Below are 23126 nucleotides of genomic sequence, written 5' to 3'. Positions count from 1 at the left end.
GGAAGCAACAGCTTTAAGCAAAACGAATTTAAAGCAACCAAGGACTTACGGCAACACGTGACATGACGAATGAAATCTGATTGGATAGAAACTGTAGCAACGCACTCGAACAGAAATAAAGTAAATGGACTATTGGGAATAATAGAATACATATACATGGACAAAAATACATTCAAAACATAAATCAGCGATTCTGAGACCGCCATGCTGACCCCGTGAAAGAAAAAACTCTCGCACACTTGTATTGGATTTTGGTCTGGAGTAAAAGTGCTGACTAGTGACGAGTCGTTCATTAACGAATCGTTCATTTTGAAAGAGTCTTTAATGTGGCTCAGAAGAACGAGTCGTCTCAAAAAGCAATTAGTTCAATTTTTTACTTTCCGTGCATGAACAAAGTGACAAAAATTTACATAAGTTATGTACAGGAAACAGAATCGAGTACTTTCCCTCATGAGTTGTCTAGTCCAGTTTTTATCACGTGACTCCAACAATGCAATAGATCAAGTGTGTTTTGTCTGAACCTTGAAATTATTGTTACAATAATAATGGGAGTCACGTGACAAAGGAAATATTTTCATATTTTTATTATTGGAACCAAGTTGGTGTATGTAGACGTGTTGGGGATCTGCTCATTAAAAAAATTTGCATTTAATCTAATTTCTGATCAAAGCAACCAAATGACTCACCAAATGACTCGTTTATTTTGCTGAACGAGATTCAAAGAACCGAGTCACTAGAATGAACCGATCTTCATGACACTAGTGCTGACTTCAGAAATCCCCTAACAGCTATTATGTTACATTGCGCATGCGCAGGGCGGGCGGATCACAGGGTTGGTGTGTTTGTAATGATACATTTTGAAGCACATGATCATCGTAACCAAGTTGTCGCGAAACCGGATCTTTATTTTTTTATATATATATTTGCGCCTCCTGCTCTGTGGGAAAGTATCTGAAACAATGCGATACAAGTTTGTAGGTACGTCATGTAGCAGCAGCACAAAAATCGGCGGTTGAGGAAAAGGGGAAATGCGAAGGTACCGACGGTGACGGCGGAATGTCGCAGAGCTCCGGAGCTCCGCAGCCGCCCCCTGCTCCACCTTCCTCCTTCTCTTCCTTCTCCACCACCACCACCAACCCTACCTCCTCCTGCTCCGCTCTGCCCGGCCTTGAGGCCTCGGGGGCAGGATGCAGCACCGTCCTGATGTCGGTCAAAGTGTCGACGAGTCACTCCGGGATCCGGCCGCTGTGTGTGCCCGGCTTTGGAGATGACTTTCTTCGGCTTCAGCTCAGCATGGACACCGCCAAGGCGGGGGATTTCCGGCTGGCCCTGAGGCACAGCGGCGGAACGAACGCGGTAAACCAGATCCTTCCTCAACTCGAACCGGTTCAATATCCCCCCAAAAAATATCTCCAACAACCTTTAAAGAGATTAAAACAGGTCCGTTTCCGCCCGGGCTTTCACGTGATCGCGTTGTTATTGTTTACAAATCGAGGCTGAAAGTTTCGGATCGATAGAGCAGGACAGGGAGCCGCGAGAAATCCACGAGGAGATCCACTGTTTGTCTCACGGGCTGTAAACACGTATAAAGTTTTGCATTTCGAGAATTATGAGATCGCATTTACACAGCAGAGTGGATCACATTTAACACAGCAGAATGGATCACATTTAACCAAGCAGGGTGGATCGCATTTAACACAGCAGAGTGGATCACATTTACACAGCAGAGTGGATCACATTTAACACAGCAGGGTGGATCACATTTACACAACAGAGTGGATCACATTTAACACAGCAGGGTGGATCACATTTACACAGAGGGGTGGATCACATTTTACACAGAAGGGTGGATCACATTTACACAGCAGAGTGGATCACATTTACCCAACAGCGTGGATCACATTTACACAGCAGGGTGGATCGCATTTACACAGCAGAGTGGATCACATTTACACAGCAGGGTGGATCACATTTACACAACAGCGTGGATCACAGTTACACAGCGAAATGGATCACAGTTACACAGTTGAGTGGATCACATTTACACAACCGGGTAGATCGCATTTACACAGCAGGGTAGATCACATTTACACAGCATGGTGGATCGCATTTAACACAGTTGAGTGGATCAATTTACACAGCTGGATCACATTTATCACAACAATTCAATCACATTCAACACAGCAGAGTGGATCACATTTACACAGCAGATTAGATCACATTTAACACAACAGGGTAGATCACATTTACACAGCAGGGTGGATCGCATTTACACAGCAGGGTGGATCGCATTTAACACAGTTGAGTGGATCACATTTACACAACCGGGTAGATCACATTTACCCAACAGCGAAATGGATCACAGTTACACAGTTGAGTGGATCACATTTACACAACCGGGTAGATCGCATTTACACAGCAGGGAGGATCACATTTAACACAACTAATTCGATCACATTCAACACAGCAGAGTGTATCCCATTTAACACAGCAGTGTAGATCGAGTTTACACAGCAGGGTAGATTGCTTTTACACAGCAGGGTGGATCACATTTAGAATAGCAGAGTAGTTTGCATTTAACACAGTTGAGTGGATCAATTTACACAGCTGGATCACATTTATCACAACAATTCAATCACATTCAACACAGCAGAGTGGATCACATTTACACAGCAGATTAGATCACATTTAACACAACAGGGTAGATCACATTTAAAATAGCAGCGTTGATTACATTCAATACAATCCATAAGATCACATTTAAACAATAGAGTATATTACATTTATTACAAAGAAGATTATTTTATGTTTAACAAGACTGACCATATTATAGCAACACTACCGAGTTCATGACATTTAACACAACCAATTAGTTCACACAAAGTTCAATTTCACAGCACAAATACCTGTGCTCTGTGTGTGAATGTGGGCTTTGTTTACCCGTGAGGTTTGAATTCTGAACTCTCATTCATACCCAGATTAAACTTTTCTATAAGGATAAAAAAGCATGCCTGATAATTCTGTCTGTATTTGCATTGTATTTGTTTCATAATGTACATGTAAATACATAACAGAACATCGGGCGCATTTAAAGACTAAATCGTGTACAATTAAGCCTATTTTATATATATATATAAAAGCCTCTGGTTATGATGAGTCATCAGACTCTATATCGTCTACGATAATATTGTAATTATTGTTCGAACGATGTGCGATTTGATTATCAAGTATAATCACAAAACCCAAACAAAACACACCTACAGAGTGCACGCATACATTAAGCGATAAAGTTTAGTAGGTTCCACTCGTGCTTATTTAGAGCACAGCGCATTCAGTCGAATAAAATTCTAACCCTAGAAATAGTCAATTTTACAGAAAAAGTGCCTTTTTATTCTCCCAAAATATAAATAAAGAATGTATTTTATAATATAAAAATAATGATTTCATTTGCTGGATAACAGTCAGTTTATTATTCTGATTGCTTGATTCAATGTAAGATTTTGACTTAAATTTCGATGAACACACTTCAAAAAAGCAGCTGTCAACTGACCACCACAAAGAATATGAAGAATATCAAACATTTTTGGGAGTCAGGTGTCCCTGGTGAGCCTCAAGGTACCAGCACAATAATACACTCAGCGATATATAGTCTAAATACCATTATTGATAAAATTATCCTAAAAAATATTGAGAGAGGATTTTTTTTGGTCAGTATCGCACAACCCCAGGTTGCGGTCACGCTACTGTGGGAATCTTAAAATATGCGATGAGACAGCGTTTTTTTTTAAACGGCCAAACTCTGTAAGCGCACTAATAATTTAGCATGTACCAACAAGCAGTTTGTTAGAGTTTGGTCTTTTATAAATCCTGTTTTCGGGGTCTCCGTGGGGTCTGAAATAAAAAAAATAAAAATTTGACAGCTTTCATTGTAAACAGGTCTTGGTTTTCTGATGGCTATGTAACGTATGCTAACACATTAAAACTCTCGCACTGCACGTTAGAATGCTGTTGTTTAGTTTCCGTGCTGTTGTAGTCGAGACAAATGAGACCAAAAGCCAATCAGCTTCCTTTTATTGGTGTGAGGTGAAGTTTAGCGATAAAAAAAAAGATTATTGTTTGGTTAAGGCCAGTTGCTCTCAACGTATATGTGTCTTATATTTCCTTCTTTATGCTCTTAAAACATCTTAAATCTAACTTTTATTTGTTTGAACCCTGCAGAAACCCTGGTCTTTATCGCATTAAGCGTTTTATTACGTGGGATGTATTCTGAACTCGCGCTTTACTAGACATAAAATGCTTTATTATTGTGTTTACTGGGTTTGGTCTTAAAACCCCCACCAAAAAACGTTGTCTTATCACATCAAGCGCTTTTCACATGGTCCCAACTTGTTAACAAACAAACAAACTACCGTTTTAGCCCCCCTGACTTCCGTTTATTGTCACCTGAAACGCACGCTCGTCGCGAAGCAGTTTGCATTTGACTCGTGAATTTATGACGTGAAGACGTTTGACCGGTAAAAGATCGCCGCATTGCAGCGTGACCAACCTGAGAAGATACAAGGCGAGGAAGGCAATGATTATCGTGGCATCTGCAGCAGCATTTATACAACACAGCTTTAAAATTAGGAATAAAATTAACTCCACATACGAAACCGCCTGGTTTGCGATATGACCATGATGATGGATCAGATGTTCAAATTCCAGCACCACCAACCTGCTGGGCCCTTAAACAAGGCCCTTAATCCTCAACCGCTCGATTATAAGTCGCTCTAGATAAGTGCGTCTGCCAAATGCCGTGAATGTAAACGACCAGATTGTATCACGTTGTTATATCCGGTTGCTTCCCACATATGCAGCAGGTCTTGTGTGACTGCATTCTTACACAGCAGAACATTTTTCCAAATGGAACGAGGATGAAGAGCGTGTCTGATGGGCGTTTTTGGTTCTCCACAATTCGTGGTGGCATAGGCGATGTGTCAGAATGTTTCAATATAAAGGGAAAAGAGACCCTGATGATCTTCTCAGTGTTCCTCACAATTTACATTTTTTTGCATAGCAGGCAGTGACACAGCTGCTCAGGATGCTCTCAGTTTTAGGAATGCAGTCGGGGGTTCGAGACAAACTTTTCTAAGCCTTCTGCTTCATTTCCTTGGCTATGAAACTTGGTGCTGATGGACCGAATGAGGTTCTCTTCCAGGTAAACACCAAGGAATTTTAATTTTTTTTGCAGTAGCCCTTGATGAATACCATCAGGCTACAGGATTTCATAGTACAGAACGATACTCCATCGCACATGGTGAACAGTCTGTTCAGATTTATTAGAACGGCTCTTTGAACACAAATGTAGGTTTCGCTGATAAACAGAACAGATGTTCAAAGAGAACAGGATGCAGCTTTCATTGAAAAAAATGTCTTGGATAGAATAGAATGCAGCCTTTGTGTAAGAAATAAGACGCACAATGCCAGGGTGATGTGGTTACCATGCAAAGTATGCCGTGGTCTGCAGTGTGTAATTCCACTTTAAAGCTGTGAACATCCACGACACATTAGTGCAATGTTCCAATCATCTGTGAGAAACAGTCATTTGCTCACCATCTCTTTCTTTCTCGCTTTTTATTAGCCGTGATATTTGAGACTCCTCCCAGAAATGTTTAATAAATGTCTATTTAATAAAACCTCAGTCGGGATCCCGAGGGGTCATGATCTTTATCAGTGATCCAGTGTGGTCCTGATCCTAAAGAGTCGTGATCCTGAACTAGAGTAGACGTGATCCTGTGCAGTCTTAATACTGCGTAGTCATGAACTTTAGTGGTGATCTTGAGCGGTCGTGATCCTGAGCAATCATTAACTTGAGTAGAGGTGATCCTGTGCATTCGTGATCCTGCATAGTCGTGATCTTTAGTGGTGATCCTCTGAGTAGTTGTGATCTTAAATAGTTGTAATGGTGATCGTGAGTAGTTGTGATCCTGCGTAGTCATGATCCTGGACTTGAGTATAGGTGATCCTGTGCAGTCGTGATTCTGCATAGTCATGATCTTTAGTGGTGATCCTCTAAGTAGTTGTGATCTCGAATAGTTGTAGTGGTGATCGTGAGTAGTTGTGATCCTGCATAGTCGTGATCTTTAGTGGTGATCCTCTAAGTAGTTGTGATCTCGAATAGTTGTAGTGGTGATCGTGAGTAGTTGTGATCCTGCATAGTCGTGATCTTTAGTGGTGATCCTCTAAGTAGTTGTGATCTCGAATAGTTGTAGTGGTGATCGTGAGTAGTTGTGATCCTGCATAGTCGTGATCCTGATGCTCAGTAACTAAACCTGATTCCTGATTGCCTTTTTTTCTCCACTCATTAGTCCATCGCTGAGTTCGATCTCAGGACGGTGCGCTACGAAGTCAAGACACCAAAAAGTCACGAGCTGATCCTGGCCACGCCCCCTCACGACCGCATCACCTTTAACTTCCGGAGCGAACAGGAAGCGCAGGCCTGGGCCACCGTGGTTTTGTCATCCCTCCGTGAGGTCCATCGAGGTCAGATACCCCGTCTCCTCTCATTGTCTGATGATTGTCCTCTGCTTGTTATGTTTAAAATTCGATATGAGGTAGCCAGACCTAGACTACACACATTGTTCTTATAAACTCATTATCTTCTGCAAGTGTTGTGTTTATTACAGCAGTCTTGAGCTGCGTTAGTCAAACACACTCCATACAAGTTAAAGTTAAATGAAATATATGCTGAAGTTTGGCACTTTTACTTCGATTGTGTAAAAAGAGCTCAGATTATGTGAGATCCAGGTTATTTCCACTCACAGTCTAGGTTTAGTATTCGGTTTAGGGCTAGGTTTAGGGCTAGGTTTGGGCTACTGTACACACATTCTAAGCAGCATTTGAAAAATAATAAATAATGTGTTTTAATTTGAAGTAAAGGTTTCTTTTTTGTGGAGGAACAGTTTTCATTATCATATGGTTTTATTTTTACTAGAGGTCGAGCGATAGTGGATTTTACCGTCTGATAACCGATTAATTAACTGGATAAATTTATTTATACTGGATAAAAAAACTTCCCGTGGGCTCACCACCTGCAGGAGGGACTGTAAGGGACGGTGCTGTGAGGATTGGGCAGCATTCGGAGGCGGGGGTCTGCTTAGACTGCTGCCCCCGCGACCCGAATTACGAATAAGCAGGAGAAAATGAATGAATGAATGGATAAAAAAAAAAAACTCCCTGTAAAATAGTACTGAATTTAATTCTAAAAAATAAAAAAGGATTGAAACATGAAATTGTCCTAAATAAAATAAATATGAATATATTACTTTATAAATATAATTATACAATTAATCAATTATAAATGATAAATATAGCACTCTCCGTGCAGCACGCAGCCTCACTTGTAAAAACAAACAGCACGTGGCGGCAGTTATTTGCCTCTAGAGGCCGCTATCGTAATAACAACGGCTCGAAAGCTAAAAGACAATCCGTATGGACTTTTGCCGATAGCCAATAGTTCTACCGGTGTCGATCTCAAAGTTTTACACACAAATTGTTGACATTTAACAATTCATTGCCTCAGAGAATTTAGAAATTTACAAAGTCTGGGGCTAAATGGTGTTCAGTTGATGAAGAGTGCACTTTTAGACAGTTTTATTTTTGAAGTAATTCTGTGTATGTGTGTATAATATTTAGCTTTGCCATTAATTAGGATGTCCTCTTGCTCATGTAGACTGACTCTGTGTGACTCCTCCCCCTCAGTGGCCACTGATTGTCCTGCAAATGATGGACAGCTGCAGCCCCAGCCCTTGGTTGTCCAGTTGCCCGCCTCGTTGTCCAGCACGGGTACGTCCTCACGTCTTCTCCTCCCTCGCCGTTTCCCAACAAAGCACAAAAGTCTCAATTGTGCATTGTGTAGATGTAAAAATCCCACATCTGCATAAGAACTCTCTCCCACATGGGCTGTTTTCAGAGAAATGTTTTCAGCACGCTGCATACATTTATTCTAACAGCAGGCCAGATGTACAGGTCTAAATCGCCCAAAAGCTTCCAATCAAGTTCCATTAACGTCTAGTTTTTATGTGCACAATGTCGTGATTTCTTGAACATACAGTCCGCAAACGCATCTTAGTTTGACCCCTTTCCCACTTTCCACTGGGTTTTGCATGACTGTGCACTCTGAGACACACACACACACACACACACACACACACACACACACACACACTTTTCTTCTTCCTCTTAATCTCTTTCTCCTGTTATTTTCTCTCCTGTTTCCTTTATTTATTTCTTCACTTCTTGTCTTGTCTCATCTCTTTCTTCTTTTTCGCTTCCCTTTTCTATTTCTATATCCTCGCACTCTTCTAAAATGTTTCACTCACATCTCTCTCTCCCTCCCTCTCTCTCTCTCTCTCTCTCTCTCTCTCTCTCTCTCTCCCTCTCTCTCCCTGTAGAGGAGTTGTGTATGGAGCTGGTTCAGGCTATTGAGGCCGGAGATGTCCAGGCTGCGTCTGTGTGTGCGGAGTCTCTCGCTCGCCAGCACACACCGCTGTGCATAAAGCCACATCACAAACACTACACCAACAAGGAGATCAGGTACAAAGCAGCAAATATCCACACGCCCTTTTTCATACAGTGGCTGTGAAAAGTGTGAGAACGGCACGTCTTTTACGGGTTTTAAAACACACCATGTTCCTTTTGTGTATATAAACTCAGTAAAAGGCAAAAACACACACCGGACAGTGAATAAGTGGATGGTAAAGGTGTGGAGTCCAAACAGGACATTTGTGTCTCCATCAGAAAAACGTGTGTAAAATGTAGACCAGGAGAGAAGATGTGATCAGACTCCCTCACCCGCACACTCACACATGGAGGTGAACGTTGAATGGTTTGTGGTTGTTTTGGAGCAGGGAAGGACACTGGACAACGAGACGACGAGACGAATCGTACGTCTGAACCCTGTAGGTGTTATTTAGAGAGCAAACTGTGATGTCTCTCATGGAACGACCTGCTCAGTCACTGCACCTAAATCCTATTAAACTGCTCTGAGAGGAACCAGAAACCTCCAACTAGTGAAGAACATCTTCAGAGAGTTTTACAAAAGACATGGTGTTTCAGCTGAATGTGTGGAGGAAGGAAGAGTCAGTGTGACGCTGTTCTTCTTCAGTGGAAATTGAGTCTGGATATTTCTAGATGTTTGGGCAGAGGGAATCTTCATGCTGTTATGTTACAAAATTTGTTGCAAGAAACTGCAGGAATCTTCCAAACTTTTGCCTGGAACTGTACACACATTATATACTATTATATACAAAGTGTTACTCATGAAATCATTTGTTCTCTTGTGTTGAATAAATAGGACTTCTGTTTGAGACTACGGACAAATGTTTCGATAACTTTTATACTTTCTGCATGCATTTCTTTATAACACAAAGGAGATTGGAATTCTTCGCATTTTATTTGATTTCCGAAGCATTCCAACTTTCCATTGTTGGTGAATGGGTAAATTGCTTGATTTATTATTTATTTGTGTAAGTAAATCATAGTAAATAATCGAGATGGATAATTGCATTGAAAATAGTAACAGCAGTAGTACTCGCCATGATCTGAAAAGCCTGCGACTATGTCCATTCTCTTTCTGTTTGTCCATTAGTCTGTCAGTGGTGTTGGAGGACGCTTCTTCTTCCTGTTGCGTCACGGTTAAAGTCTTCCCCCACACCACGGTGGCTGCCCTAAAACAGCAGGTGAGCGTGGACTTTGTCACAAAGAAAGAACTTTCTTCTGTACCATGTTCTGTGGGTCTTTGCATTCAAGTGTCCATCAAATATTCTTAACTATAATAATGGTCATTATATATAATGGTCATCCAGTGTTACCCAGATGAGGATGAGTTCCTTCCTGAGTCTGGTTCCTTTTAAGGTTTCGTCCTTCATGAACTCTCGGGGAGTTTCTCCGCCACTGGCCCACTCATTAGGGGTAAACTATTAGGGTTTAATTTTTGATTTATGGACATGAATTCAATTATTGATTATTAATAAATAATATATATATATATATATATATATATATATATATATATATATATATATATATATATTTATTACAAATCAATAATTGAATTCATGTCCATTGATCACAAAAACATAATCAATTAACAAGTTGCTATTGTTGGGCCCTTGAGCAAGGCCCTGAAATCGGAAGGGGTAGCTTTGGACTTATGACTGAAAGGTTGTGAGTTCAAATCCCCAGGCCCTTAACCCTTAAGTGCTGAGTTGTATGAATGAGAGGATTGTGGATAAGGGCACCTGCCAAATGCCATAAATGTAAGTAATGCTGATGAAATGATCATGCAAATGAGGCCAAATTTGAACTTTTAAACACGAGTTGAAGCCTAGAAATGTGTTGACCACAATTAGGCCAAAACTGATTTGTGGCACAGATCTACTTTATACGCAATTAAATTACATTCGATCTTTTTATATCTAATGTAGGTGTTTGTGCAGTACGGTTTCCACCCAGACGTCCAGCGCTGGGTCCTCGGTAAGTGTCTATGCACCGACTCTCGCTCTCTGGCGTCCTACGGCGTGGAGCAGGACGGAGACACCGCCTTCCTCTACCTGGTGTCCCGACAGAGGCGACACGACCATGAAAACTTCCCCCCAGTCCCTGCTTCTTGGTCTGGGGGGACGCAGTCCGTCAGCAACGGGCCCGAGGGAGCGCTGAGGGCCTACAGCACGCTGCCCACCAGACTGCATCCGCAACCCAACAACACCGGTGTGTGTGTGTGTGAGGAAACTCGTTCATATTCAGTATATTTCCTAAGCCCTCATATTAGATATCCTGTTCAATGTCTTTATCTCTGACCTTTCAGGCAGTCATAGTTTGGCAGGGATGGAGAGATTGGGCTTGGGGGAAATCCGTGACCTGATTAACATGGAGATGCCGCAGCTAAACGAAGTCCTCTCACCCAGCCGAACGAACACACAGGTACACACACAACACACACACAAAATATGATGTAAAATGACAGATTATTATTATACTTAAGCCGATTAGCACCGTCAAAACAAAAACCCAGGCATGCTAATTCATTTGCTTTTCAAGAAAATGCTTTACCCTGGATTAAAAATGGCAGTTATAACAATGACTGGATTATTTGCCTGCAATGAAACCCTGGAACAGCCCCTGCAGTGTGATACAAGAAATAAATCTTCACAAAATTGTGCTGTTCTTCATAAAATCATATATGAAGACGAGTAAAAAAAAAAAAAAATATGTGAAAGGCCCTCTAGTGGTGAGGCATGGAAATACAATTGAAGGGAACGGCTTTCCTTCATCCTGATAAAAAGCTTTGACACAATTTTTGTCACATATCTAGGGATGTGTATCGTTTACATTTTTACTGATTATCGATAACGTTTGTAATTTGGTGCAAAAAGATGTGAACAGCACACCTCGATAAGGATGGACTATAATGAATGGATGTTTTGGTGCCACCCAGATAAGGATGTGTTCCCTTTTAAGTCTGGTTCCTCTTAAGGTTTCTTTATACCATCTCAGGGAGTTTTCCTTGTGCCTTGTTTCCTAGGCTGCTTTGAGACCAATGTCCATTTTTAAAAGCACTCTAGAAATAATTAGGATTTGAGCTCACCGTATTCTGATCCATAATCACTGAGGCACCACTTAAGAATAATACAGTTTGATTTAAAAGCATGATTCTAACCCTGTGAATATGCTGTGAACTCAAATATGCTTTGCAAATTCCTACTGCCTTAGCAGGTGCAAGAGAAAATGGATCAACACCTTCTGACCAATCAGAATCCAGAACCCAACAGCACTGTTAAAAATATATAACAATGTAATAGTGTGTTATTACGCTCTATGTGTTTTAGCATTAAGTGCTCTGGGAATATACGGTTAATCCATACATATGTTTGTGATGGTGTGGGTGTGTGTGTGTGTGTGTGTGTGTAGCTGGGCTGGGCGTGTCGTTCCTGCACGTACATCAACAAGCCGACGCGTCCCGGCTGTGAGATGTGCAGCGCGGACAGACCCGAGAGTTACACCGTGCCTGGAAGCTACAGACCCGACACACTGGAACTGCGACGCATCCAGCAGGAAAAAGAAGCCGTCAGGCAGTACCAGCAGGTCAGACATCTCATACACACTCTCACACACCACTCAAATACACACTCAATTACACGTACACACCTGCTGACTCAACAACAATGTGCAACAACAAAAAAGCAAACGTAAAATGTATTATATTAATTACAGGAGATGAGTTTGGCATTGTCTGTATATTTCTATTATGATACTGTCTCACAACACACAGGCAGACATTATAAATCACTCTGTCACACAACACGCATGCAGGTGTCATTCAGTACCGGGAGAATGCAGCCTTATGGCATGGAGATGTTTTTAGATTTTATTTGATTGGACAAAAGGGGGAGATTTGCAGGTTTAGCTTTTGTTTCTCATCTGAAGTGTCGTTCTTTAGTTTTACCATTGACTTTTAAGATGAATGTGGCTAACCGGAAATGCAAATCTATAGCCACCAGAAGTGCAAATAATCCATCCATCCATCCATCCATCCATCCATCCATCCATCCATCCATCCATCCATCCATCCATCCATCCATCCATCCATCCATCCATCCATCCATCCATCCATCCATCCATCCATCCATCCATCCATCCATCCATCCATCCATCCATCCATCCATCCATCCATCCATCCATCCATCCATCCATCCATCCATCTCTCTCTCTCTCATATATATATATATATAAGTGTGTGTGAAGGCTCTGGGTTATCAGAAAGTCAGGGGTTCAACCCCCAGTGTTGCCAAACTGCCACACTTGGGCACTTAAGCAAGGCCCTTAACGCTCAGTGCTCCAGAGGTGCTGTATCATGGCCGACCCTGCGCTCTGACATAGTATACTTTGTAAAAAAATTAAAATTAAAAAACAGGGTAGGTAAGAGACCAACTCAGTGCAAATGATTGGACGAATAGAAACGATGAGATGCACAGATAGATACAGCTTTATTTTCATTGCACAGGTATGGTTGCATTTTGCAGATCAAATGTGCAAATGTAACAGCGTGTGCGTCGTCCTCTGGCCACGAACTGGCGCTATTTTGTGCGCCTTCTGCCATATGCATATATACTTTAGAGTTTATAGAGTTTGGTACTATAAATAGCTCTGTTTTGCTAAATAATGTACTGTTATTTCTCACATTTGTAGCACATTACAGTTTACTACCCCATACCGGTCACCATTCTTTAAGACTCCTGTGTAGGCTGGGCCTTGTCTCAATTTACGATGGACCCAATGTAGCTTGAAAATATCGTATCGGGAACTACCTGTGTGTGTGTCTGTCTGTCTGTCTGCGTTGGTATATTATGTAAAACGTGTAGGTAAAAGAAAAGCTCAGTGCAAAAGAGCTTCACAGTGAAAGAGATAAAATTGTCCATGCATATTATATTACTATTATACATAGTATATGACTTAATTATTCATTTACTAATTACATAGATAATCAAAATATAACTCAACTCACTATAATGTCGAATCAGAGGAATCTTAACGGCGCCTCAAGAAAAAAAAAAAATGTGGGAAAATTGCCATAGGCAGAAATGGTAATTTTTTTCAATATAAAAAGTTCTGCAGACTGCAAAAGTGAAAAAAAAAATGGAAATACAATATTTTTTTGTATTTTTAAATACAAAATGTTGTATTTTTCAGTTTTTTCTGGTCAGGTTTCAAATGATCCATGGCTTGGTACCAGTCCGTGGTCCGGGTGTTTGGAGACCCCTGCAATAATGTGTAAAGAGGCAGGGGAGAGAATGAGGTATAAGGCATAAGTAGCGTGGTGGTGCAAAAGACAAACCAAGTGCTACAGCAGTGCAGTGCAGTTTGATGTCTGAGGTCAGGACGGGGTCATGTACACATCAGCGTCTGGGTCATACACCCATCTCAGACGATGTTTATAAAATATATTAAAAAATAAAAAATAATTATTAAAAAATAAACAACTTTAGGCCATGTCTCATATCAGAGTCTAAGTCTGTTTTGGAGAGACACCAAAGCCTGTATGAAAGAAGAAAGGGAGGTAGCTCATGGCATATAATTAAAAAAAAAAAAAAAAAAGGAGAAAAAATGTAGGTAAATTGTAATTTTTTGTATACAGGCTCAGCTAGTAAGTGGGATCTCCACAAGTTTTTGGTTTCAACAGTTAGTTTATAAAAGTTCCTTATAAATGCATCACAGCAGAAAATATGATTGGCTCTCGGGTCTCATGCTCTTCTCCTTTTTCTGCTTTTCTTTTTTTAAAGGAGAAAGGGAGGAGGGAGGAGCTGAGGGCCAGCAACTCACTACAATACAACCTCGACCAGGACTACTGACACACACATACAAACATTAACACTTGAATATCTTCTATTTGAGACCTTTTTTTTTTTTTTTTTTTTAAAACACACAGGATCAAAACCAAGACACCACAATAATGAGAAAATCAGCTGAGAGAAAAAAACAACAAAAAAACACACCAAAGACTGAATGATTATTGCGCTCGTTCTGTGTTAACACTTTGTGCATGCCAATCTCATCGATTGTACTATTTATGGATTGAAACGCTCAACTGGCAGAACAAGGAATGTATGTTTAATGCTTATGGGCACTCGATGGTTCTTGTATGTTATAAGCAGTTCTGGGACTTTTGGTGATCCGTTAAAGCAGTTGTAGTTCTCGAAGCACTTTTGGTTACACTGGCAGCATGTATGTATTTTTAAAAATATTACAGAGAAGTGGTGGCTCAACGGTTAGGACTCTGGGATACTGGGTTACGGAAGGTCGGGTACAAGGGTTTGTGCTTTCTGGTGATCCGACTACAGTGGGACGGTGTCTCGTTATAAAATGGCGATTTTGGAGAATATTTGTTAAGGTGGCGCATCCACCAGTGTGCATTTAGAAACATTAACACTGATTTAAAATGACTAAATGAACACATTAATTCAAAGCTGCAGTCTGCAGGACTTCGGAAAGTCCAGGCAAATCTGAGATTGTAACAACATGGTGTTAAGGGTATGAGCATATGTTTCCCTGTTAGAACTTTTATTATGAATCCAACTTACAAACTATTAAACTTGGGCAAACCTGAAACATGCACCAAAAACCCTGAACAACTACTTGTTGACGATCGACTCGTCAGTACCAGGGTGTATATGGTTTAGGTGCCCATTTACAGCTTTTGCCAGACTCTGTTGTCCAGGGCAACTTAGTTTTCATTTATACATTTAAACAGTTGACGTTTAAGGGCGTTGCTGAGGAGACCATCTGTTTTAGCTTAGTGGTCCTGGGATTTGACCTCACAACCTTCTGATCAAATCAAATTTGTTCCATCTTAACCACTGAACTATCACTTTCCACTTATCATCAGATCAGATACCATTCTCGGCAAAAACTAATTCTTCTAGATCGCTTTAACGTCTAACTGGGGTTTAGCTTGATGGTATTAGATCTTGGCCAATAATTCTAGCATACAGAGATTTTTCTGATGCTGTCTATAAAGCCATTTAGGCTAATGCCATTTAATAATGACTGTGAAAACTCTATGAATTTATGGGCACAAAGCAATTTATTATTCTAAGTAATACATTTCTAACATAAGCAGGGATAAGTATTCATGGAGGATGCAGGATGATTCATTATCCAGTACAGTAAAGTGTGACATAAAACGGGTTTCTTCTCTCTCAGTCCTGCACACTGTAACTACTTAGACCAACTTGGTCAAGCTCAGGAAGGGTAGAGTAATTACAGGACAACTATGCAGTCATGAACCTATGCAGTTTCTTCAGGGATGGAGGTGTTCTGCTTTATATCTGGATGTCTCAATATGAAATAAAAATGTGACTAAAGTAATGGATTTGATGTAAATATACATTGTATGGGTTAAACTTGTATCCTATTGTTTTGCTGCCCTGTATTGGTTGTACCAGTGCTCCTGAAAAAAATGATCGTCTCTACTAAATAAATTAAATATTGAAATAGGAAGTCGTTCATTGTACCTTGTTCACATTGATGGTATTTGGCAGATACCCTTATCCAGAGAAACTTATAATTATCTAAATTATGCAACTTGCTCAAGGGCCCAGGAGCAGCAACTTGGTCTTTCTGGGATTAAAATGTATGACCTTTTTATCGGAACATTCAATAAAGTCATTCAAGACTTTAAAAATGGCTAGTTTAGTAAATTTTTTCAAAAATTCTTGATTTCTGTTGCAGGGGCTTCCAATTTTTTTAAGCAAGAGCAATGGTATAATTGGAATAAAGCACTGTGACATGTATGTGTGGATTTGATTGTGTTGTAGGCACAGGAAGCAGAGCGCAGAGAGAACTATGCCCGGCTGGTGGAGGTGGATGGTCAGGAGCTGGTGCCAAATGCAGAGAACGTTGAATGCAAGATTTGTTATTTACAGCTTCAGTCAGGAGAGGGAGTCCTACTGCGCGAATGTCTCCACTGCTTTTGCAGGTAAGACAACAAAGACAAAGAAGGATGCAGAAATGGGTAATAGTTGATAAGTAGTTGAGGTGGGTAGTTGGAGGAGTGTCAGTGGGTTTTGAGGGGGCTGACTGGAGAATTGTTGGGTTTTGGGAGATAACCAGAGGATGGTCAGTTGGTTTTTGGGGTGAATGGAGGATTGTCAGGTTTTGGGGAAAAACAGGAGGATGCTCAGTTGGTTTTGGGGGATAACAGGAGGCTGGTCAGTAGGTTTTAAGTGGGGTTGATGAGGATTGTCAGGTTTTAGGGATAACAGGAGGATGGTCAATGGGTTTTGGGGATAACAGGAGGATAATCAGTTGGTTTTGGGGGATAACAGGAGGCTGGTCAGTAGGTTTTGAGTGGGGTTGATGAGGATTGTCAGGTTTTGGGGATAACAGGAGGATAGTCACTGGGTTTTGGGGATAACAGGAGGATAATCAGTTGGTTTTGGGGGATAACAGGAGGATGGTCAGTAGGTTTTGAGTGGGGTTGATGATGATTGCCAAATTATAGGGGAAGGAATTTATGCGGGAGGAAGGTCACTGGGTTTTTGGGATTACAGTAGGCTGGTCATTGGGTTTGGGGGCAAAAGGAGGGGGATAGTCAGTGGGTTTGGGGAGGTGACTGGAGGGTTGCTAATTTGTTAAATGGGCTGACTGGGGGATTGCTGGATTTTGGGGGATACAGGAGGGGAGGGTCCATGGGTTTCGGGGTCTGACTGGTGTTTTGTCTGGTTTTGTGGGATAACAGGAGGATGGTCAGTGGGTTTTGTTGGGGACTAGAGGGTTGCCTGGAGTCTGACTGAAAAATTTATGGTGGGTTTTGGGGGATGACTAGAGGATGGTCAGTGGGTTTTAAGGGGCTGACTGAAAGATTGACCATCCTTCTGTTATCCCCCAAAACTTGACAAATCTGTTGATTTGTGGAAAACAGTTGGATGTTTAGTAGGTTTTGGTTGGTGACTGGAGGATTGTCAGTGGGTTTTGGAGGATAACAGAATAATGATGATAGGTGGACAATGATTGGATGACCGGAGGATCATGTGTAGGTTCTTGGTGGATGACTGAGGCGATAGTGAATGGGTTTTGTTGGTTGATGACAGTGTGTAGGTGATTTGTGGATGGCAGAAGGACAGTGTGTGAGTGTTTGGCGGTTGTCTGATTGACTGGTTGACTGGGATTGCCAGTGGATGATTGTGGTCTGTGGGTGATTCATGGATCACAGGTGGATTCTTCTTTTTTTTTTTATTGGTGTTTGCCTGAAAGGATGGTCATGATTTTACTGATGGATGACTGAAGGATGGTCTTTGTGTGATTGATAGATTAATAGATATAGACGGTTAACAGGGACTTTGGTAGAGGATTTATTGGCAATTTAAGGATGACTGATAAAAGGTGTTAAGATAATTTGTAAGTCAATTATTCTGTATCTTTTATGCACATGAACACTGGCAAAGGCAAATCTGTGTGTTTAGGGAATGTTTGCGTTCAGTGATCCTGCTTTCAGAGGACCCTCAGGTGGCGTGTCCCTACAGAGATGAGGCTTATGCATGCGACTGTACACTGCTGGAGAGAGAGATCCGTGCTGTAAGAATTTTTTTCATTCAGTTCAACAAAAATATACAGTTTTACAGTTTTTGCACACGTTCTATATTTTAACTCTATAATAAATGATTATTTGCATTAAAATGATTGTATGTGTAAATAATGTGTGTATTAGCTGGTTTCCGGTGAGGAGTATGAGCGATGGCTGCAGCGGGGGCTCTCAGTAGCAGAGTCCCGATGTGAGGGCAGTTATCATTGCGCCACCACCGATTGTCTGGGCTGGTGCGTATACGAGGACACGGTCAACACCTTCCATTGCCCCGTCTGCAACAAGCACAACTGCCTGCTCTGCAAGGTAACACACCCAGATATACACAGCTGCTAGAAGCTTCCAAACATGGAACCAAGCACACTACATGTATAGCTGAAGGGGATGTTAACTTGTCCGTTTGACAGTTTTTGGCCTGAATCATTTTTATGATACAAGAAAATTATTCACGAAATGTATGTATGCTCTCTCTCTTTTACTCAGGCAATTCATGAAGGGATGAACTGTAAACAGTACCAGGACGATCTTGCTGCTCGTGCCATCAATGACATTGCAGCACGGAGAACGAGAGACCTCCTAAAGGTTGCATACAGTATTTATTTATTTATTTATTTTTATTTTTTCTGGGCCTGTAAACATAAACCCGACACTCAACAATCGCTTATATTTCATTGGGGTTTGGCTAACGATATCTGCCTTGCTGATAAATGTACATTATATGCGGAAAAGTATTGGGACACCTGACTTTTCCATCCATATGTGGTTCTTCTGCAAGCTGTTAACACAAAATTGCAGGCACACGATTGTACAGGACGTGGACCCAAACCTGTTCCAGCATGACGATGCCCCTGTGCACAAAGCCAGCTCTATGAAGATCTGCTTTCCATGGGTTGGAGATCTTTTGCTATAGAGATCCAAACCTATTAAAAACCTTTTGGGATGAATATGAATGCTGAGTGCAGGGTCCCTGGTGGTCTAGTGGTTAGGATGCGGCGCTCTCACCGCTGCGGCCCGGGTTCGATCCCTGGTCAGGGAACCAACCCCAGCTATTAGGGTTGCACAAGCCTTAGTGCCGGTCCCAAGCCAGGATAAATGGGGAGGGTTGCGTTAGGAAGGGCATCCGGCGTAAAAACATGTGCCAAATCAAACTTGCGGATGATCCGCTGTGGCGCCCCCTAATGGGCTAGGCCTTCTCACCTCACCTCACCTACATAAGTACCTGACTTTACTAACACCCTTGTAGCTGAATGAGCACAAACCTCCATAAAATCTAATGGAACATCTTCCCAGAAGAGTGTTTCTCCTTTATGTATTTAACACAGATGCAGATGATTAGTAGCCTTTAATGAGGGTCATAACCTTTAATAACTACTGTCAGAGCTTCCGCTAGCAAAAAAGCATCCTATATAATTTTAATTCACTTCTACGGTTAATTAGAACGTCATTTATTTTCCTCAGCTACAGTAGCAATTACAGCGCATGTGTTGAATAGTGAAGCGTATATAAAGATGCTGCTGCTTATAAATCACTTTACATGTACTGATGTGACAGCTTGTAATGGTTCATAAAGGTGGCTATCTAAATGGTGTGGATTAATGTGGGTTTTTTTTTTTGCAGGGTTCATGTTTTTACAAATCAGAATAAATGCGCAGTCTCGCAGGGAAAAAAGAAAAGCAGGTTGTTTTCACATTAAATGGATTGGTTTTCTTTGTTCCAGACCCTGGTGCGATCCGGCGAGGCAATGCACTGTCCCCAGTGTGGAATCATCGTACAGAAGAAAGAAGGCTGCGATTGGCTGCGCTGCACCGTGTGTCACACAGAGATCTGCTGGGTCACCAGAGGACCACGCTGGGGCCCTGCGGTACAGAAACCACAACACTACTTTACTCATTTGTGTGTCCACATGATCTGTAGCAATGTCCACGAACAACACCTCAATCTAGATTTCAGCAGTAAAGCTAAAGTCAATCCAAATAACAGCTTCCTGCTGCAGGTTCTCAGACATCTAACCAGTTACATAGATAGGTACTTACTGAACATCGCATTGATTTATTCCCTTTGCCATTATTATAATAACTCCGAATTCCTGGAGAGGTGTTTCAGGTTTCATGCTTTAGTCAGTGTTCCTGGTCATCATGAAAGTTTTCAGTAGGGATGAGGTCATTATAACTACAATTTCCTGGAAAGGTGTTTCAATGGTGATGGGAAGATTCACTGAGTAGCATCCGTGCACTGGCAAAAAAGTAAACGATGTGACACATCTGTTTACAAAAAGTGTACATCGGATACGAGTCCCGATTTATAATATATATTATATTATATATAAAAAAAAAAAAATGATGTATTTATATATAATTATTAATAGATGCGCTATACTTTCATTATTTAGAAAGTGACCAATATTTGACGGTTAACAAGGTGATACCGGATAAACTACACCTCTTCTAACTTTATATAAATAAATATAATATGCCTCTGTGAGGCGAGTATTCACTGAGATTCAGGTTGTTTTATTTGTGCGTTTGTGAAGAGAGATGGCAGAGAGCGCCCGCCCCCCCCCCCCCCCCTGTCTGTTTTCTTGTATAAGAATACATAAAGTATAGTTGTATACAGATGAAATTAGACCCTTTACAGATTCGAATGACATATTGCTTTTATCTGTACGATCAACAAAAATGCCGCAATTTAAGTTTGTATCTGTGTTATGTGGAAAAACATTTGTCGACTCTCTGGAAGTTACAAAATAAAGATTTTTAATAAATATGGTCAAACAGAAATGCATGCTGCAATAATCGCGTGTTATTCAAATTATTGCTGTTAAAATGTGTGTGTGTGTGTGTGCGTGTGTGTGTGTGTGTGTGTGTCTGTGTGTCTGTGTGTCTGTGTATGTATGTATATATATATATATATATATATATATAAATGTAGATCGACGTATAAATCAACGTCACTGCATTCCTTTTTTTCCCCCCATTGGCTTAATCTGGTGACGCATGTCTTCAACTCCGCCCTTTTTTTTGACAACAGAGGAAACAACAACCAATAAATAAGCTTTCTTTTGATGCTACTCATTTCTCATTTCGATGAACTGAAATCGGGACCGTACGCGGAACAAAATAGTTCTGTGCCAATTGGAAAATTGAGACAAAGATTCGAACCGTCACTAAGTTCTACTTATGTTGTCTCTTTTTCTCCCCAGGGTCCTGGAGACACGAGTGGAGGCTGCCGCTGTAACGTAAATAAACAGAGATGCCACCCAAAATGTCAGAACTGCCACTGAGAGAAATCTGGATTAAAAAAACCAATAACCGTGAAAAGACTGAAAGCAAAAACCAAAGCAGAATAGCTTTAACTTATTAAATTCATATCGAAGTTAATACTGGACAAAATGCACTTTTGATGTCTTACCCCCAGCAATATAACACCAGTAAACCCATTATTATACACAAGTGCCTCATTTTAGAAACCCAGGGTGCTACTGTTTTCTCATGGATTTGTATAGATCCATTGTAACTCGTGTGTGTTTAACATTTTTAACCAAAAACATACTAGAAATCTATTTTAACGTTTTATTGTCTTAGAGTTTTAACTGTTGAAACGAAGCATGACGTTCAGAACAATAGCCACGGTCATGATCGTTACTCTACTGAGAGTGACTGTTCAGTGCCTTTATGTTGGAGGTATGGTTTAGATTCTAGAATGAAAACAATGAGCTTTATGTAATTTATTGTTTCACACTGATATGAAAACAAACAAATAAACAATTTTACATAAAATCGTCAGCCGCTCATTTTCCTTTTTTTTTTTTATGTATTTCTGTTAAAAAGGCAGCTTTGCTAATGGCTTATGCCACAGGTACGTAATCACACTGTTCAATTCTAGATTCTGCTTGGTCAGATGGTGTGATTATTTCTCTGACTGTGTTTTATGCTTGTGATGTACATTTCCCTCCAATAATATTGGCACCCTTGGTCAATATGAGCAAAGTAGGCTGTGAAAATTGACTATCGTTAACCTAAGGATCTTTTGTTAAAGGAAATAATAATAATAATAATCTGCTTTCAGGAACATCAACCAATTGTAAACCAAACACATACAAACAAAAAGAATCTTTCTTAAATATATATATTTGGTCTGAATATTTGCACCCCACTGACTTCAGATCAGTAAAATATATTTAAGGTACGTTTTTACAATAATAACAATTTTTGTTCATTGTTCAACCATGACTTCCTGTTTAGTAACAGATTTCAAGTGTTCTCACACTGCAGGCCTGGAGATATCAATCACACAGACACTAAGTTGTGCATGAAAGATTTCCCAAGTTTATTGAGATTTACAAAAACATTGAAAGCTGTACTTTTATTATTATTCTTGGTACATACAGTATGTGAGCATTTATAATAAAGATATGGCAGTTACAGCATGACAATATGGGGAAAGAGTATGGAAAGAAGTCACACAAACTAGTTAAATATTCATAGTAGACAAATTGTATAAATTGATTTGAAGAATTACCTAAGAAGATCAAAAACATTCAAATATTACAGCACTAGATTCCCAAACCACTCAAGTGTGTCTCTATATTATGCTTTTAAGAACATCAGCCATGACCTCAGAGAACAGCCATGTTGCTGCTCATCAGTTTGGGAGGGGTTATAAGGCCATCTACAAATAATTACAAAATGGACCACTTGTATATTAATATAGAAAATAACAAATCCTATCTATTAATTGTAAACATTTTGTTGATAAAAATTTGCATACAAGTACAAGTAAATAGAATTGAAATGAATATAAACACAAAAATGAAAACACATCTCAAGTTTGCTCACAACATTGCACACCAATGAAATTGATTTTGGTTCTGTACAGGTCAAATTGGGAATTACTCTTTCCAGTAGCAGACATAAGCAGACTTTGTTTGGGTTTTCAGTTAAACACAAATTGTATTTATTATTTTATTATTTTTTACTTATTTTCGACTATTTTTTCAGGCTACTTTCGA

General features: G+C 40.4%; 2 protein-coding genes and 1 long non-coding RNA gene across 4 annotated transcripts in view; 2 read left to right on the top strand and 1 right to left on the bottom strand.

The window, feature by feature from the left end:
* The window catches only part of LOC310726770 (Fc receptor-like protein 5), a 314771-nt gene that overhangs the window by 214242 nt on the left and 77403 nt on the right, over positions 1-23126 (bottom strand). The window lies entirely within an intron of this gene.
* Positions 742-21885, top strand: shrprbck1r (sharpin and rbck1 related). Its single transcript, XM_083542735.1, has 14 exons — positions 742-1356; positions 6348-6522; positions 7741-7824; positions 8433-8574; positions 9629-9719; positions 10467-10749; positions 10847-10962; positions 11950-12123; positions 16353-16513; positions 18000-18111; positions 18245-18424; positions 18602-18700; positions 19836-19979; positions 21318-21885. Exons 1-14 carry the CDS (start codon positions 1057-1059, stop codon positions 21396-21398), a joined length of 2142 nt encoding a protein of 713 aa, XP_083398861.1. The 5' UTR covers positions 742-1056; the 3' UTR covers positions 21399-21885.
* Positions 12778-14401, top strand: LOC310726933. The gene is made up of 2 exons (XR_014533883.1): positions 12778-13622; positions 13654-14401. It is a non-coding gene; the product is annotated as an uncharacterized lncRNA (long non-coding RNA).

The sequence above is a fragment of the Silurus aristotelis genome (assembly GCF_946808225.1).
Source record: "Silurus aristotelis genome assembly, chromosome: 5".
In the NCBI taxonomy this organism is placed as follows: domain Eukaryota; kingdom Metazoa; phylum Chordata; class Actinopteri; order Siluriformes; family Siluridae; genus Silurus; species Silurus aristotelis.
The sequence above is the reverse complement of the archived record's forward strand: the minus strand, read 5'-3'. Positions and strand labels throughout refer to the sequence as shown.

Bases quoted from the DNA above. Each gene is read 5' to 3' on its own strand.
- shrprbck1r (XM_083542735.1), top strand. From the start codon at position 1,057: ATGTCGCAGAGCTCCGGAGCTCCGCAGCCGCCCCCTGCTCCACCTTCC. The intron at 7,825-8,432 runs GTACGTCCTCAC...CTCTCCCTGTAG, and splicing joins CGCCTCGTTGTCCAGCACGG to AGGAGTTGTGTATGGAGCTG. The intron at 9,720-10,466 runs GTGAGCGTGGAC...TATCTAATGTAG, and splicing joins TGGCTGCCCTAAAACAGCAG to GTGTTTGTGCAGTACGGTTT.